General features: G+C 42.5%; 1 protein-coding gene across 2 annotated transcripts in view; it reads left to right on the top strand.

Moving 5' to 3' along the window:
* Positions 1-18,427, top strand: part of syt9b (synaptotagmin IXb) — a 107,208-nt gene extending 88,781 nt beyond the window's left edge. For both annotated transcript variants that reach the window (XM_062035948.1, XM_062035947.1), the window contains 2 exons: positions 1-111; positions 18,064-18,427. The exon at positions 1-111 is cut by the window's left edge and continues 19 nt beyond it. In XM_062035948.1, coding sequence (XP_061891932.1) covers positions 1-111; positions 18,064-18,141 — 189 coding nt within the window. In that variant the 3' untranslated portion in view covers positions 18,142-18,427. The remainder of the gene's footprint in view (positions 112-18,063) is intronic.
* Positions 18,428-19,376: the final 949 nt, after the last annotated feature.

The following is a 19,376-nucleotide window of genomic DNA, read 5'->3' as shown; positions in this document are numbered from 1 at the left end:
ATCGGGGTGTGCAGGGTGGGCAATGAGGCTGACACTCTGGGAAGAGACCACTGGAGTGAGATGTTGACATATCCACGCAAGCCTGTGGCACACTGGCACCCGTTAATAGAGGTACAACTGTTTCCATCTTTTTTTTACAGAGGGAAAAATATATTACATAACAAAAATAATGCTTAACCTTTGTGCGTACATGCTCTATTTTTCTGTGATTGCCACAACAAAGCCAGTGAACTAAACACGGAGAGGTGGCTACATTCACAGGGCTGTTTCTATTTATGAATTCCCAGCCCACACTCATTAAAAAAAGAGCATGCCAAAACAGATGCCCGGCTGATTCATGTAAATTCATGTTCTTTGTCAATGCTGCATCGACTGTAGAAAAAAGGGACAATTATAATGATTAAAATGGAATATGTCTAGATCTGTTGTTTTGTTCTGTTATGCTTCAGTATATCTGATGTGATTGCAGTAAATAAATATTCATATTACATTATTATCATTTTTAAAACAAAACTTAGTCATGTTGCCTCGAAATAACTTTTATTAACCAATTAAATATCTGCATACTTTAAATAAAGCAAAGACTGTGTGTGCTATTGCTATTGTGACTTTGGTTTTCAGGTTTATTATCATTGTCATTGTGCGATTTTAAATGATGTCTTTCTGTACAAGCGAAAAGTAAAATTAAGCAGAACATAATGCCTGAATTCCATATCAAAGATCATGAAATAAGACATTTGCTGATAATATGGAATATTTCTACTATTTACTATTTAACATTCATCCATTTTCTACCGCTTGTCCCATTTGGGGTCGCGGGGGGTGCTGGAGCCTATCTCAGCTGCATTCGTGCGGAAGGCGGGTTACACCCTGGACAAGTCGCCACCTCTTTGCAGGGCCAACACAGATAGACAGACAACATTCACACCCTAGAGCCAATTTAGTGTTGCCAATCAACCTATCCCCAGGTGCATGTCTTTGGTCCTGAAAAGACCCAGTGGTGCTGCATATGACGGACATCTGGACTGCTTATTGAAAGAAGACTTAAAACGTGCAATAGCAGCAGAAACTGTCCGAAAGAGGGGTACACACATACCGTATTTTTCGGAGTATAAGTCGCACCGGAGTATAAGTCGCACCTGCCGAAAATGCATAATAAAGAAGGAAAAAAATATATATAAGTCGCATTTTTGGGGGAAATGTATTTGATAAAAGCCAACATCAAGAATAGACATTTGAACGGCAATTTAAAATAAATAAAGAATAGTGAACAACAGGCTGAATAAGTGTACGTTATATGAGGCATAAATAACCAACTGAGAACGTGCCTGGTATGTTAACGTAACATATTATGGTAAGAGTCATTCAAATAACTATAACATATAGAACATGCTATACGTTTACCAAACAATCTGTCACTCCTAATCGCTAAATCCCATGAAATCGTATACGTCTAGTCTCTTACGTGAATGAGCTAAATAATATTATTTGATATTTTACGGTAATGTGTTAATAATTTCACACATAAGTCGCTCCTGAGTATAAGTCGCACCCCCGGCCAAAATATGAAAAAAAACTGCGACTTATAGTCCGAAAAATACGGTACACATTTTATAAACCTGAAGATATAAAGATTTTTTAAAAATCTGTAATTTAGCAGTTTGTATATTTATGTGGGTGGTGTGCTATGATAATAACAAATCACACCACACACATAACCATTCAGCACCACCGTGTCAGACTCCAGTCCTCCCAGCCCGATATTCTCATGCGCACAAAAGTCATTCATCAAAGTCAGTCATTGAAAGTCAAACTGGAAGAAGAAACACAGCAACCACCGTAGCACCAACTGGGACACAAAAACAACATGGAAGAGGATATATAGGATCGGAAATACTTTTATTTATCCCAAAATAGGGAAATTATGTTACAGTTAAAGTCCCAACGATAGTCACACACACACTAGCAGTGGTGAAATTATCCTCTGCATTTGACCCCCTGGGAGGTGAGGGGAGCAGTGAGCAGCAGCGGTGGCCGTGTTTAGGAATCATTTTGGTGATTTGTTTGTGATTTGTGATGTTGTTGCAGTGCAGGTTTTTACATACAGGAGCAAAAGTAAAGAGTATTGGAAAAAAAAAAAAAAATTGCACACCAAAAAAAAGATCACAGTAATCACCTAAGTGCGTTGTAAAGTCTTATGGCTGTGGGTAGAATGGACCTAAGGTAGCGCTCCTTTTTGCACAGTGGATGTAAAAGTGTAATACTGAAGGAGCTACTCAGGTCCTCCACAGTGGCGTGCATGGGGTGAGAGGTATTGGACATTATTGATGTTAACTTGGTCAGCATTCTTCAGTCAGACACCTCCTCAATGCTGTCTAGTGTGCAGCCTAGGACAGAGTCAGCTTTCTTAATTAGTTTATGAAGTCTGTTACTGTCCCCAGCAAACAACGGCTCAGAACACCGCAGAAGCCACCACTGTGTGGTAAAAGGTGCGCAGCAGTGACCTGCACAGCCAGAAGGTCTTTTGTTTTACTTATGAGAGGAGGAGGCCTGTTTTCTTTTTGTCGTATTGCCTGGTTTCTGGGTCACTAGGCGTGACCATCCCCATGCATACCTGATACTCATTTCCTCCCAAATACTTAAGCTCTCCAGTTCCTTCGCTCGGCGCCAGTAGATTTCCTGATGGTTCACCCTTCCAGTTTGCGTACATTTCCTCTGCTTTGGCTCCACACGCGCTTCTCGTTCCGTGTGGCTTCCTCACACCTTAAAGGGGAACTTTTATTTGGAATTTTGTGTTTTGTTCACAATCATTATGAGAGACAAGAAAACACGTCTTTTTTTTTTTTTTTAGGATTTCAAAGATCATTAAAAAACGATTGGTAGAGAGAGAGGCGTGGCTAAGATGCGCAAGCAGTAGTTTGCCTCTGCGGTAACTCCGGTGAAAACTTTAAGATTTAACTCAAATTCTGCTTTTTTTTTTTAATTTAAAACTTACAACTCTTGGCTAACTATATGCATGCCTATCACTCTGGGTGAGTTATACTCTATCAAGACAACATAAGAATAATTATGCCCAAGACACGAAGAGGGAAGCAATCAGAGTCACCTGTGGCCATAAACGAGCTTGAGGCTGGCGCTGAGATGGCGTCATCAACTTTGGAGAAGTTGCTGGATAAAATACTCGAGTCTATCAACAAACGTTTTGACATGCTTGAGGAAAAGCTTGAGGCTCTTACAAGCAAGCAAGTGGCATTGACCAACAGAGTGGAGGACATGCAGCAGCAAGGTTCCGAACATGAGCGCCGCATCGAAGCGCTCGAACAAAAACTGACTGAAATGCAGAAGAGCAATGAGAAATTGGCAGCTAAAATTGACGAATTGGAAGGGCGCTCAAGACGTAATAACTTAAAAATAGTCGGGATACCAGAGCAAGAAGAAAAGGGAAGACTTACGGATTTCGTTGCGGACCTGATACCAAAGTTGTTTGGAGCGAGTAACTTCTCCAAGCCAGTGGTGGTGGACTGCGCGCACCGTGTCCCGCTCGCTCGCTATGGTGACGGCAAGCGCCCCAGGAGCATCATCGCAAGGATACACTTCTACCAGGACAAGGAGCTACTTCTTCGACTGAGTCGCGGCCAGGAGCTGATCTACAACGGCCTGCGCGTCTTCCTGTTTCCAGACTACACTGCCGAGGTGACAGCGCAAAGACGGGCCTTTCGAGAGGTAATGAACACGCTGCGGGAGAAGGAAATCAAGTTTATGCTGCGTTTTCCAGCTCGCCTGCATGTGGAGTACAACGACCAGGTAAAGGTGTTTACCTCTCCTACAGACACTAAGACTTTCATTATAAAACATCTTAGTGGCTAATCATCAATAACGGCTCCACCACACAAGGCTTATGATCAGCATAAAGCAGAAATACACTTTTTTTCACTGATGTTTATTTCACCGGAGGACGCAGGAAAAAAAAAAAGAAAACACTGCGCTGCTGAGCTAGTGCTTGGAGCAGTGAACGCAACTACTAGCATGCGCCCTGCGCCTGAAGATGGGGGTGGGGATGGGGGACTTTTGGACTGGGGAATCGACCAACACGATGTCGTATGGATAACATCACCATGGAGATTTCACTCCAAAACATCGAACTACACACGATGGGGACAGAGGGAGTGGGGAACACTGGGGTGTGAGTGTTGTGTATGTGTGAATCTGAGCATGAATGTGGAGGAACGAGGTGCACAATTATATTTCAACTTGTCAATTACTAAGGTTTTTTTTCACGTAAAGATAAAATACCCTAAAAAACTTTAATGTCAACTTATAAGAAAAAAATTACACTAGTTTCATGGAACGTCAGGGGTTTAGCTAAAAATATTAAAGCAGGGAAGGTTTTTTCACACTTAAATTCATTAAAAGCAGATGTTTTATTCTTACAAGAAACACATCTCTGTAAAGACAACCAACACAAACTTAAAGCCAGCTGGATATCTCAGGTTTATCATGCACCCTTTACTTCACAAGCTAGAGGTGTAGCCATTTTATTTCATAAAAATGTGCCTTTCATACTTACATCAAAAATAATTGACCCTAACGGAAGATTTATTTTATTAAATGGTCATATTACATCCTACCCAGTAACTTTTTTGAATATCTATGGACCAAACACAGATGACTCAAACTTTTATCATAGAGTCTTTGGTCTACTTCCTGATGATAACTCCTCTCATATCTACATTGGTGGTGATTTTAACTGCCTTTTGGATCCCACTTTAGATAGATTGTCAACTAAATCTCATGTAATTGCTAACTCAACTAAAACCATTAATAATCTTATGAGATCAAGAAATATCATAGACATTTGGAGAACAAAACATCCTAATAAAAGGGAGTATTCATTTTACTCCGCTGTACACAATTCTTACACAAGAATCGATTACTTCTTAGTAGAAGCCTCTGCTCTCTCCAATGTCAGTAATCCTGAGTACCACAGTAGAGTCATCTCAGATCACAGCCCTATGAGTATGCAGATCCAAATTGATCTCCATAAAACCAAACAAAAATGGAGATTTAATCCACAATTATTATTATATGAAGATTTTAAAGAGTATATGAACAAGATTATCCAAGAGTTTATTGAGGTGAATGATAACGGAGAGGTCTCAGACTCTATATTGTGGGAAGCCCTTAAAGCTACTGTGAGAGGATATATCATTTCATTTGAAAGCTCAAAACAAAGAGAAGTAAGAAAAAGGCATAAAGAACTGGAAAAAGAAATTAAAGAAATGGAAGAAATTCATATAAATTCTCTTTTGCAGTCTGACTATATTAAGATGCTGAAACTGAAAAACGAATACAATTCTCTTCTTCACGGGGAAGTATCTAAACTCTTACTGAAAAATAAACAAAAACATTTTGAAATATCTGATAAACCACAAACACTTCTGTCTAGACAGCTCAAAGGAGATCAAGCTAAAGCTGCTATCCACAAAATATGCTCAAAAACAGGTGAAACATGTACAGATTTACAGGATATCAATTAGTTAATGAACAGGTAGGTAGTATTTCCTGCTTGGCATTGCTGCCTGTCGCACCTCCTCCAGTGCCCACGGGTCAGCTGCAGGGTCATCAGCCAGGAACCACCATTCACCAACGTTTCACTCCTTTAATCCTGGAACGTCTCCTGGTGGCGGAGCAGTGACAGGGACGTCTCCCTGTCACCCCCTGCAGCTGATAGCTGTTACCCCCTGCGGCTGTTATCGGGGTTAGTTGTTCTTTCCCCAGCTCCTGTCCTTCCTCCTCAGCCAGAGCCAAAAGCTGCCTTTCTCGGCCTCCTCTGCCAGATCTTTTATGGCCTTTCTCAGCTTTCTTCCAGTCACTCCTACGTCCCTCAAAAGGCGTGTGGTTGACAGCCCCACGTAGCCTCGGCAGCCAACTTCTACTGGATAGATGGTTGTCTTCCAGCCAGCCTCCCGGCACTCAGCAGCCAGCTCCGAGTACTTGGCCTTCTTGCGCTCAAAGGCGGCCTCGATCCCCTCCTCCGATGGTACGGTCAGCTCAATAAGGTGCACCACTCTTGCCTTGCTGGACCACACTACAATATCCGGGCGGAGAGATGTAGTGGTGATCTCCGTGGGGAACCGGAGCTGCCTATTGAGGTCAACCCTCATGTCCCACTCCTGGTCTGGGGAAAAGGGCCTTGCTGCTGTCTCTCTTGGCCTGATGTATCTTTGACCCCCCCCTTCCGTGACAAAGCTGGTATGGTTCTCTGCTGGTGGTGATTCTTTGCTGCCCTGTCGACACCCCTCCAGCACCTCCGCTAGTTTCCTCAGGACCTGGTCGTGGCGCCATCTATAGCGCCCCTGAGAGAGTGCGGTCTTGCAGCCCGACAAGATGTGCTGGAGGCTTGCGTTGGGAGCATTGCAGAGTGAGCAGCATTCCTCGTTCCCGAACCATTGGTGAAGGTTACGAGGACAGGGAAGCGTGTCGTAGGTTGAACGAATAAGGAAGCTGATCCTTGCCTGTGGAATCTTCCACAGGTCGGACCAGCTGATGTTCCGGTTGACCACTCCCTCCCAGGTTGTCCACCTTCCTTGTCGGCCCTGCGACACGGCCTTGATCTTATAGCGCTCTTCCTCCATCCTCGTCACCTCCGCCACCACCATCTCCTTCCTCTCCTTGCGGTTGGCCTTAGACCAGAACCGAGGCGCTTCTCCCCATCCTAGCCCTGCTCTTCCTGCCTGGACTCTGCCCATGAGCTCTTGGTGATGCAGCCTACTGACAGCTCGGTCAACCTCAGTTTGGGCTTTCCACTTTCGGCCAGTGGGAACCTTGGCATTGGCGTTCCTTACTGACTGGTCAGTGGACTCTCTTAGTTCGAGGACCAGCCTGGACTTCTCCTGCATATAGCCCAGACTGATAGACTGCAGTGGCAGCTGCAGTGCGTTCTTCCCAAAGAGGCCCGTTTCTGAAAGGCACCGTGGTAGTCCCAGCCACTTTCTGATGAATGAGTTGGCTTTTCCATCCATCTTACTCACGGCAGATGAGGGGATCTCGCTCATTTTCAGAGGCCACATCACCCTCCTGTAGAGTATGAACTGGTAGCACCAGACCTTGTACTTTCCAGGGAGTTGGCTCTGGTCGATCCTTGCCAGGCCGTCCGTGAGTTGTTTCATGACAGTCCTCCCCATCTGTTTATCGGACAGCTCTGCAGTGTACTGCCTCCCCAGGCTTTTGATGGGTTGCTCAGACAGGAGGGGGATTTTCTCTCCCCCGACGACAAAGATGGTGTTGTCGTTTCTGACTCCCCTTCTGAGTGACAGGCTACGGGATTTGGAGGGTTTGATCTTCATTCTGGCCCATGATGTCAACTCATCCACCCTTTTCAGCAGTCGAGATGTACATGCTGCTGTCTGAAGGAGGCTGGTGACATCGTCCATATAGCTCCTCAATGGGGGTAACCTCTGACCAGATGGTGTTTTGATTCCTCCAACCATTTGCCTTGCTCCGATGAGGATTATCTCAAAGGCTGCCACGAACAAGATTGGAGAAATGGCACACCCCATTGCAATTCCCACTTCTAGATGCTGCCACCCGGTGGTGAAGTCCTGGAGGGCAAAGCACATCTGCAGATCGCTGAAGTAAAGCGCTACCAGGTTCTTGATGCAGGGTGGCATGTGGAAGAACTCCAAGGCGTAGTTGATCAGCTGGTGTGGGACCGATCCGTACGCGTTGGCGAGATCGAGCCAGATGACATGCAGGTCGGTCTTCTCCCGCTTGGCCTTCTGGATCTGGTCCCAGATCATCGTAGAGTGCTCTACGCATCCTGGGAAACCTGGAACTCCTGCTTTCTGGCAGTTGGTGTCGATGTAGCAATTCTCTAGCAGGTAGGTGGTCATCCTTCTGGCCAGCACTGAGAAGAAGATTTTTCCTTCTACGTTCAGCAGGGCGATGTTTCTGAATTGGCCGATATTTTTGGAGTTTTCTTCCTTCGGGATGAATACCGCTACAGCCCTTTGCCACTCCGCTGGAATGAGTTGCTTTTTCCAGGCAGTTCTCATTAGATACCAGAGCAGTTCAAGTACCTTGGGGCAGTTCTTATAGAGCTTGTAGGGAACTCCATTGGGGCCTGGTGCTGATGAGGACCTTGCCTTCTTCACGGTTTGCCTAACTTCGCTGAGCTTGGGGGGCATGATGTTAAATTCAGCTGTCGGTGGCGCAGGCCGGGGCACGTACCCTGGTGTTCCTAATGGGACGTTTCTTAGCGGATCACTGTACTGCCTTTTGACGTGCTGTTCCATTTGCTCCCTGGTGGTTTCGAGCTTCCCGGACTTTTTCTCCTCCAGCAGTTGTCTGGCGTGCTTGAAGGGATCCTTGAAGAAGCTGGCTCGCTCTTTCTGCTTCCGTTTGCTACGCTTGCGGATGCGTTCAGCTCTGCGGAGCCTGGATAGCCTTTGCCTGACCTCCTCCCACAGGACTTTCAGACCTTCTCTCTCTGGCTGGGTTGCCTTCCTCCAGTTCTTGCGGAGTTGTCGGCGTCTTCGCACAAGCTCGGCGATCTCCTTTTCCCTCCTCCCCATTTCCCTTGGGGCAGTCCTCTGCTTGGAGATAATTTCACCAAACCTGTCTTTGCAGGTCTGGTATATGATGTCCCCAAACAGGTTAAGCTTAGCTTCGGCACCTCCATGCAACCTTTCCTCCAGGATCTTGGTCAGGTCTGTATCCAAAGTACGCCATGCCTCTGCTTCATTTGCCTTTGGCCATTTGAGCTTGTTCCTTCTTGCTGGTTTCTTGGTCTCTGCTTGTGGCTCTGTTCTGTGTGAGATGGTAGAGATTGGGTCTTGGTGCTCACGTGGGGGCTCAGCCTCCACCGAGGGGCTTTCTTCCTCTGTGCCATCTGTGCTTTCAGCAACATTGGGTCCGTTAGCACTGTGGTTTTCTACCTGGCTTCTGGTCCCTCTTGTCTCACCCGCTGCCGCGGTGCAAGGTTGCTGTTGGCCTCTCTGACCACACTTTGCTTTCCCCTGGTGGATTCGCAGTCCCCTGTACGTGGTCACCTTTTCCCATCCGCAAGCACACTTTCGGAGGATCTTCTCCTCATTAACTGGAGTTCTGATGTTCTCGTTATCCGTTTCCGTTGCCATCGTCGTTACCGTGTGGTCCGTCATGTTAGGCCCATCTTTCATCCCGCCTCTCGGAGGGCCTGCGGGTTGTTTTTTCCTTGATTTCTTCGTAGTTAAGGTGGGTGTCCCTCTTGCGAGAGACCAGTGGGTTGGGTAACTAGCCGTCCACTCCCGGTGCGGTCTTTCCCTGCTGCCATCCAGTCTTTCCTGGCTGTCCTCCAGTCTTCCCTGGACTCCAACTGCCCTGTTCACAGTAGTCACTGGGGTTTCCAGAACTTCAGTTAATGAACAGGTAGGTAGTATTTCCTGCTTGGCATTGCTGCCTGTCGCACCTCCTCCAGTGCCCACGGGTCAGCTGCAGGGTCATCAGCCAGGAACCACCATTCACCAACGTTTCACTCCTTTAATCCTGGAACGTCTCCTGGTGGCGGAGCAGTGACAGGGACGTCTCCCTGTCACCCCCTGCAGCTGATAGCTGCTACCCCCTGCGGCTGTTATCGGGGTTAGTTGTTCTTTCCCCAGCTCCTGTCCTTCCTCCTCAGCCAGAGCCAAAAGCTGCCTTTCTCGGCCTCCTCTGCCAGATCTTTTATGGCCTTTCTCAGCTTTCTTCCAGTCACTCCTACGTCCCTCAAAAGGCGTGTGGTTGACAGCCCCACGTAGCCTCGGCAGCCAACTTCTACTGGGTAGATGGTTGTCTTCCAGCCAGCCTCCCGGCACTCAGCAGCCAGCTCCGAGTACTTGGCCTTCTTGCGCTCAAAGGCGGCCTCGATCCCCTCCTCCGATGGTACGGTCAGCTCAATAAGGTGCACCACTCTTGCCTTGCTGGACCACACTACAATATCCGGGCGGAGAGATGTAGTGGTGATCTCCGTGGGGAACCGGAGCTGCCTATTGAGGTCAACCCTCATGTCCCACTCCTGGTCTGGGGAAAAGGGCCTTGCTGCTGTCTCTCTTGGCCTGATGTATCTTTGACCCCCCCCCTTCCGTGACAAAGCTGGTATGGTTCTCTGCTGGTGGTGATTCTTTGCTGCCCTGTCGACACCCCTCCAGCACCTCCGCTAGTTTCCTCAGGACCTGGTCGTGGCGCCATCTATAGCGCCCCTGAGAGAGTGCGGTCTTGCAGCCCGACAAGATGTGCTGGAGGCTTGCGTTGGGAGCATTGCAGAGTGAGCAGCAATCCTCGTTCCCGAACCATTGGTGAAGGTTACGAGGACAGGGAAGCGTGTCGTAGGTTGAACGAATAAGGAAGCTGATCCTTGCCTGTGGAATCTTCCACAGGTCGGACCAGCTGATGTTCCGGTTGACCACTCCCTCCCAGGTTGTCCACCTTCCTTGTCGGCCCTGCGACACGGCCTTGATCTTATAGCGCTCTTCCTCCATCCTCGTCACCTCCGCCACCACCATCTCCTTCCTCTCCTTGCGGTTGGCCTATATCAACAATGTCTTTAAAGACTTTTATTCAGAATTATATAAATCTAGTTCAGCTATATCGGTTAATGATTTAAATGATTTTTTTACTCCATTAAATCTACCTCAACTGAGTCCAAACCATCAGAATTCTTTAAACAATACTATTTCAACTGAAGAACTGCTAAAAGCACTGAAATCTTTCTCTGTGAATAAAAGCCCTGGTCCAGATGGATTTGGTGCAGAGTTTTATCAAGCTTTTAGTGAAATACTGTCCCCTATAATATTAAGAATGTTAAATGACTCTTTCGTAAACAATAAACTTCCAAGCTCTTTGTATGAAGCTCATATATGTATAATACCAAAAAAGGGAAAAAATCCACTCGATCCAGCCAATTATAGACCTATTTCCCTGCTCAATCTAGACCATAAGATACTAACTAAGGTACTCGCAACAAGGTTAAGCAAGCACATAACAGAAATTATCCATCCGGATCAGGTTGGTTTTATCCCAGACAGACCTTCTTTTGGCAATGTACGGAGATTATTGAACCTGTTGTACTCGGACTGCATAGGAAACAAAAAGGCAGCCGTCCTGACTCTGGATGCTCATAAAGCTTTTGATTCAATTGAGTGGGCTTATCTACTTCATGTTCTCAAATTATTTGGGTTGGGAGAAAATTTTATAAAATGGGTTAAAATAATTTATTTTGCACCAAAATCATATGTCATAACTAATAATGTAATATCGGATAGTTTTGAATTACATTGTGGCGTGAGACAGGGCGATTGCCTTTCACCCTTACTTTTCAATTTGGCCCTAGAACCACTGGCTATTGGTTTAAGAATGAACTCTAATATTAAGGGATTTTCAGTGGGCACATCAGAGAGTCTCATCTCACTTTATGCAGATGATGTACTTGTTACACTTACTGAGCCAGAAATTGCATTACCACTTCTTTTAGAATATGTAGACTCTTTTGGTAAAATATCTGGTTACAAAATAAACTGGTCCAAAAGCGAGCTTATGTTCCTTGGAGATAATGTTAAGATCAGTCAAAACCCAGTTAAAGTTGCAGAAAATTATATATCCTATCTCGGCTTAAAAATATCTAAAAATTATGAATCATTACTAAAATTGAACTTTACTGAAGCTTTTGAGAAATTGAAAGTGTGTATAGAGTATTGGAAGACCCTACCCCTCTCTATGTTGGGTAGAGTGAATGCTGTCAAAATGATTACCCTGCCAAAATTTACCTATCTTTTTCAAAATTTACCAATTCTAATTCCTGCAGATTTTTTCAAAAAACTTGAATCTTTAGTTCTAGATTTTGTGTGGGGATATAAAAAACGCAGAATATCTAAAAAGCACTTATTCAGATCTACAGGGGAAGGGGGGCTGGGTCTCCCAATGTTCAAAAATTATTATTGGGCATCAAATCTGAACGCATTGACCTATTGGAAGATGGGGTTCCCAAAGAATGAATCACTTAATTCTGCTCCCTTGTGGCTGAAATTGGAACTGCAGTCATTAGTTAAACCTTACACATCATTGCTATCTTTACTTTTTACTAAACCAGTCTCTTCTATTAACTCAACAAGCCATAGTGTAGTAGTAAGAAATTCTATCAAAATTCTTTCTCAAATTAAAAAACTATTGAATATTTCCAATGTAACTATGTATTCACCATTGTCTCACAATCATGCATTTATTCCATCGATAACAGACAGAATTTTTTTTAACTGGTACTTGAATGGAATTAAATGCATAAAAGACATGTTTGTCGAGGACAGTCTTGCATCATTTGAGCAATTGCGAATCAAGTTCAAGTTGTCCCAATTCAGTTGGTTTTGCTACTTGCAGGCAAAAACATTTATTAAAGAAAACATTTCAAAGTATCATCTGGTAAATGAAAAACACCCTCTCTTAGAATTACTTAATTTATCACCCACAAGTAAAAAGCTTATCGCCAAATTTGCCAGCTGCTTCATTATGCCCATGACATCAGCAGACGGTGTTAAAAGAGCATGGGAACAGGAACTAAGAATAACAATACCCAAACAGCAATGGGAACGGACACTCTCTCAAATTCACAATTGCTCAATTAACAGCAGACTTAGGCTCATACAGTTTAAAGTGATTCATCGTTTTTACTACTCCAAAGTCTTATTACACAAATTTTATCCTGATACATCTCCACTTTGTGATAAATGTAAATCTGCTGAAGGATCACTGTCTCATTCGTTTTGGGAATGTCCAATTATTCAATCATTTTGGTCCAGCATTTTCTTTTTTTACTCGGGGGTATATCAGAGAAAACTTGTCCCTGACAGGGATATAATCTTGTTTGGGTGGTCTTCAGAAACACAAAAACTTCCAAAATATATTACAGCCGTGTTGCTGCTTGGGACAGTCTTGGCCAAAAGACTCATTCTCAAAGACTGGAAAAGCCCATCTGCACCCAACTTCAGGAACTGGCTAAATGAACTTGTGAATGTAATGACTCTTGAAAGAATACGATTTATAAACTCTGCAAGTATGAATAAATGGGAACAAACTTGGAAACCTTTACTGACATATATTGAATCATAATTTAGACATTTAAGAAAAAAAACAAGAATCTTTTTTGTAGGTGTATTCATATTTTATTATCTTTATTATTTTCTGTATTGATCCTACATTATTGTTTGTTTGTTTTTTGTTACTTCTGATATGGCCTTCCCACGGTTTACTTGCTTATTTATGTATTTATTTTTTGTGACTTTTTATTTTGTATTGTTTTACACCTGAACAACTTCTGTGACTTCCCTTTTCTTTTTTAAGTGTGAACGGTGGAGGGGCCCTCGAGAGGTGATCTTGGGATCACTTCCTGAGGACCCTTGATGCAGAGGAATGTTCATCCATCTTTCTATGGTCTGGATAGCCTGCTGATCCTGAGCCAGAGCGGGATGGATGGATAAATATATACAATATCTGGGTATCTTTTCTAATAATGTTTATACTGTAAACCTTGAATTGTTGGAGTTTAGGTGCACCTCTCTCCTCAAGTGTGCATGTGAGTGGTTATGAGTGGATGTGTGATTGTATGCAGGTTTTGCGTGACCAAAGTATGACTGTTAAATGTGATTTTAACTGTAAAATTCAATAAAAATATTTGCAAAAAAAAAAAAAAACGATTGGTAGTTGCGGCTAACGGGAGTCACCGTTGTAGCTTTCAAAGCCCTCTAAAACAACTTCCAAACCCTCCATAAACGTTTTATATACACACTGCAAGTATATATATATATATATATAATGTAGTAACCGACACGTTCATAACAAAAAGTAATACCGTATTTCCTTGAATAGCCGCAGGGGCGTTAATTAATTTAAAAACTCCTGTCACTCCTGCGTTTACCGGAAACCGGCGGGATGGCCGTGCATGCGGTAATTATTTTAAAACCTCTTCTCACTCCGGCGTTTACCAAAAGGAATCCATAAAATTTAGGCGTGCGCTTTGAGTGTGATGTAAGCATACCATCATGAAAAGCACATTTAATTTAAAAAAAACGTTATTATGGTCTTACCTGTACTTATAAATGGAGTCCATTTGCAGCTCCTTCTGACCAAAAGCATCGATAACTTGTTTATAGAAGTCTTCATTATTTTCTTTTTTCCGTTTTAAAAGTCTCTGTCTCAATGGAGATATTCCTTTAATTATTACCTCCTGCTTCGATTGAAAGTCCAGTTTAGAAAACTGTTTTATTTTAGATACCGGTATGTAATCCTCCATGTTAGAAGGAAGAAAAAAAATCTCTTGCTGCGTGTGTTCACTTCTTCTGCAGTACCGGAAGTCGCAAGAAGGATCACTAGCGCGGCAGCGCCCTCTACCACCAGGAGGCGGGAGTCATTTAATGACTTATACAGTATTTTACACACGCAGCTACGGTATATTAATAAAACATAGCTGCTTACTCTTCTCTTTAGCATACTGTACCGGTATTCAATAGCTTGGACCTTAAATCCTACTGAAAAGCTCTTTATCTTTTTTCCTTTGTGCGATTGTAAACTACTGAAAGCAGCTTCCTCCATTTTGAAAATGAGGACAGATGCGTCACTCGTGACGTAACGAATTTGACCCGGTGGAAGTTCTAGCCATATGCTAAATATTTTGCGAAACGAGTTTGACCCGGTGAAAATTATAGACATGCGATAATAAAATTAATATTTTGCGAAACTAATTTGATCCGGCTTCAATAATAAACCGGCGATAAGGCCAAGCATGCGTTAATTATTTTGAGAAACGAGTTTGACCCGGCAGTAATTCTAGACGTGCGAATACTATATTCCCTGCGCCAATTCAAGGAAATACGGTATGTACAATATTTACTGTATTTTGGTAATTTTATGTATTGTCGGAACTTTTATTGTCACATTTATTTCTGTTTCCAAAGCGGCGCTCTTCCGACTTCTGTTAACAAATGTGAGTTCCTATTTCCGGAAACAAACAAGAGTATGTTCTAATCATGGCAGACTTGGTAATAAACAACAAAGGTGACTATTTTTGGACACAACAGTATGCACTACCTTATCTTTTTGAAGCTGAATATACGGAGGACGTTTCACTCATTTAAGGGTGAAACGTTGGAGCAAGCACAAAAATGTGTAAATGTGGAGCTTGGAGCCAAGCTATTTTCAACACAAATGGAGTGTTACCCAAATTAAGGACATGCTGATTCTGGAGGTCCAAATTTAAAGAATAATGTGCAGGCATATCAAGGGCAGCTAAATGGGGATATGGAGGCCTTTGTCAAATATCAGCTGATACGGAGACCGAGAAAGCTGAGGACTGATTGTGTGACACGCTCACCAGGGCTGATGTTACTGTAGTAAAATCAAATCTTGCACAGAGCAATGACTCGGAAGCCATCTGGTTTTCCCCACAGACATTAAGAGTTTTGGTCTTGAATATTAAAAACAAGTTAAAAAATTGTTGGTTTTGGAGTCAATTATTGGGACTAATTCATTCTTAACTCACTTCAGACCGCAGGACAATCTTCTAAGACATAAGATAATCGGGCGTTTGCTGTCTTTTGTCAAAAATAAGAAAATCAGGGGGGGGAAAGCCTGATTGTCTTCATGTGTGTACCCCGCTTTAGACATGTTGTGCAGGATGGTGAGACTTAAAGGCCTACTGAAATGATTTTTTTTTATTTAAACGGGGATAGCAGATCTATTCTATGTGTCATACTTGATCATTTCGCGATATTGCCATATTTTTGCTGAAAGGATTTAGTATAGAACAACGACGATAAAGATTGCAACTTTTGGTATCTGATAAAAAAAAAGGCTTGCCCCTACCGGAAGTAGCGTGACGTAGTTAATTGAACATATACGCAAAGTTCCCTATTGTTTACAATGATGGCCGCATGAAGTGAGAGAGATTCGGACCGAGAAAGCGACAATTTCCCCATTAATTTGAGCGAGGATGAAAGATTTGTGGATGAGTAAAGTGCAAGTGAAGGACTAGTGGGGAGTTGAAGCTATTCAGATAGGGAAGATGCTGTGAGAGCCGGGGGTGACCTGATATTCAGCTGGGAATGACTACAACAGTAAATAAACACAAGACATATATATACTCTATTAGCCACAACACAACCAGGCTTATATGTAATATGCCACAAATTAATCCTGCATAAAAACACCTGCGTGTTTGTTATGCTAGCTCCTAGCTCCTCTGCTAGCTCCTAGCTCCATAGAACACGCCAATACAATTCAAACACCTGATCAACACACACAATCACTCAGCCCAAAAGACCGTTTACCTAACCCAAGGTTCATAAAGCTTATATATTTTTAAAAAGTTACGTACGTGACGCGCACATACGGTCAAGTTATCGAATGTTTAGCAGCCAAGGCTGCATACTCACGGTACCTGATATTCAGCTGGGAATGACTACAACAGTAAATAAACACAAGACATATATATACTCTATTAGCCACAACACAACCAGGCTTATATTTAATATGCCACAAATTAATCCTGCATAAAAACACCTGCGTGTTTGTTATGCTAGCTCCTAGCTCCTCTGCTAGCTCCTAGCTCCATAGAACACGCCAATACAATTCAAACACCTGATCAACACACACAATCACTCAGCCCAAAAGACCGTTCACCTAACCCAAGGTTCATAAAGCTTATATATTTTTAAAAAGTTACGTACGTGACGCGCACGTACGGTACGGTACATGTTATGCTAGCTCCTAGCTCCTCTGCTAGCTCCATAGAACACGCCAATACAATTCAAACACATGATCAACACACACAATCACTCAGCCCAAAAGACCGTTCACCTAACCCAAGGTTCATAAAGCTTATATATTTTAAAAAAGTTACGTACATACGCAAAAAAAAGCCAAAGCTGCATACTCACAGTAGCACGTCTGCGTCTTTGTCATCCAAATCAAAGTAATCCTGGTAAGAGTCTGTGTTGTCCCAGTTCTCTACAGGCGTCTGTGTATCCAAGTCAAAAGTCCTCCTGGTTAGAGTCTCTGTTATCCGAGTTCTTCCATCTTGACTGCATCTTTCGGGAATGTAAACAAAGAAGCGCCGGCTGTGTACTGCTGTGGCTGACTACGTTCGAAAAATACGTCCATTTCGCACCGACAACTTTCTTCTTTGCTTGCTCAGCTTCCTTCTTCATAATGCAATGAAAATGATTGAAACAGATTCACGAACACAGATGTCCAGAATACTGTGGAATTATGAAATGAAAACAGAGCTTTTTCGTATTGGCTTCAATGTGGAAGGCATACCCGTGTTCCCCGGTCTACGTCACGCGCATACGTCATCCTCAGAGGCGTTTCGAACCGGAAGTTTAGCGGCAAATTTAAAATGTCACTTTATAAGTTAACCCGGCCGTATTGGCATGTGTTATAATGTTAAGATTTCATCATTGATATATAAACTATCAGACTGCGTGGTCGGTAGTAGTGGGTTTCAGTAGGCCTTTAAAGAGAAACTCCAACACTAACTACAGTATTTAGGCAAAGATGGAGAATAACATACTGATCAACACTAGAAAAAGATCCTGGACAGTCTTTAAGTGTAAACTCACACAAGGCCTTTTGTGCCAGGGCCCACTTATCATCTACAATCCAGTATGTTTATGAGTACAGGGAATAGCTCCTCATCTCACCTTGGCCAGTGGTCAATCTTCTTACTGGTAGCAGGACATCATTTATAGATTTTTTTGAAAATGAAAAATAGCTTAAACCCAAAGATTAAATGTGAGGTTCACTGATTTAAAAGATGGAATTTGTTTTATCCCCGTATCAGACCACTGTTTTCAAGAGAAACATCCTAAAACGATGTCCCCAGCTTATGTGAGTGAGGTATATAAACACAGGAAGTGTTGTATCACAGAATGCACACAGCTTGAATAAAAAAGAGGCACAGACTTCCTCTTTTATATTTAAAATACTTTTGCATTGATATTTTTTCTGCAACTAACTGTGTTTATTTCTCTTTTTTTGTCTGTCTTGTTTGTTGTGAATCAGTGGGTAGGACAGGGAACAGCAGGGAGTGGAAGTCAAGGAGGATCCACCAATTCCTTAAAGGCGCCACCCTCACCGTGATCTCACACACACACACACACACACACACACACACACACACACACACACACACACACACCCACACACACACACACACATTTGTGTATTTGTTACCTTCTTGAGACCTCTGAAAAATGCCTACCTCTTTAGGACCACCATTTCTAGGTATATAAAGATTTGTTTTTACAACAACAATAATAATATATACATACTATGCAAATATAAAAAAGGTAAGCTTTTAGTAATTTTTAATTTTTAAATTTTTTTGGAATTGGTATTTAATCTTCATTATTTACTTCAAGTTATTACAGTAAGTCTATTTACATATATATATATATATATATATATATATATATATATATATATATATATATATATATATATATATATATATATATATATATATATATATATATATATATATATTTATTTTATTTTTTTTTATTTTTTTTTGGCCAAAAGGGGCGCATTTCGATTTCTTACACACACTTGTAATTACATATGTTGGCCAGAAAGGGAGCACTTGACACACAGTCAATTTAAAAAAATCCCTCCTTTTTGGGACCACCCTCATTTTGATAGATTTCACCACCAGGGGTGCAAATGAGATCTCGATTTTTTTTTTTTTTTTTTGTAATGTGCTTAAGGCCGATGACAAACGAGTCACAGACCACAGATGGGCCCTGTGCCGCACTTTGGGCAAACCAGCTGTAGAAGCTAACTGTTAATGGCCACTATAGTCTTAGTACCGTAGTGTATTTTTTCATCCTATGGTCATATGGGACGCGGTTTCTTTACGTCAGCCATACTTGCCAACCTTGAGATCTCTGATACCGGGAGGTGGGAGGTGGGGGGCGTGGTTGGGGGCGGGGGCGTGGTTAAGAGGGGGAGTATATTTACAGCTAGAATTCACCAACTCAAGTATTTCATATATATTTCTTATATATATGTACATATATATACATATATACATATATATATATATATATATATATATATATATATATATATGAAATACTTGACTTTCAGTGAATTCTAGCTATATATATATATACATATATATATATATATTTATTTTATTATACATATAAATAAAATAAATACTTGAATTTCAGTGTTCCGGAGGCTATCCAGTAGATGGCAGTATTGTCCTGTTTAAGAGTGTCACAACATTGCTGTTTACGGCAGACGAACTGCTTTACGGTAGACTAAACGTGACTGCTGTTGTTGTGTGTTGTTACCGCGCTGGGAGGACA

Source organism: Entelurus aequoreus, linkage group LG24, assembly GCF_033978785.1.
Source record: "Entelurus aequoreus isolate RoL-2023_Sb linkage group LG24, RoL_Eaeq_v1.1, whole genome shotgun sequence".
NCBI classification, from domain to species: domain Eukaryota; kingdom Metazoa; phylum Chordata; class Actinopteri; order Syngnathiformes; family Syngnathidae; genus Entelurus; species Entelurus aequoreus.
Note: the sequence above shows the minus strand (reverse complement) of the source record. Positions and strands in the feature narration are given on the sequence as shown.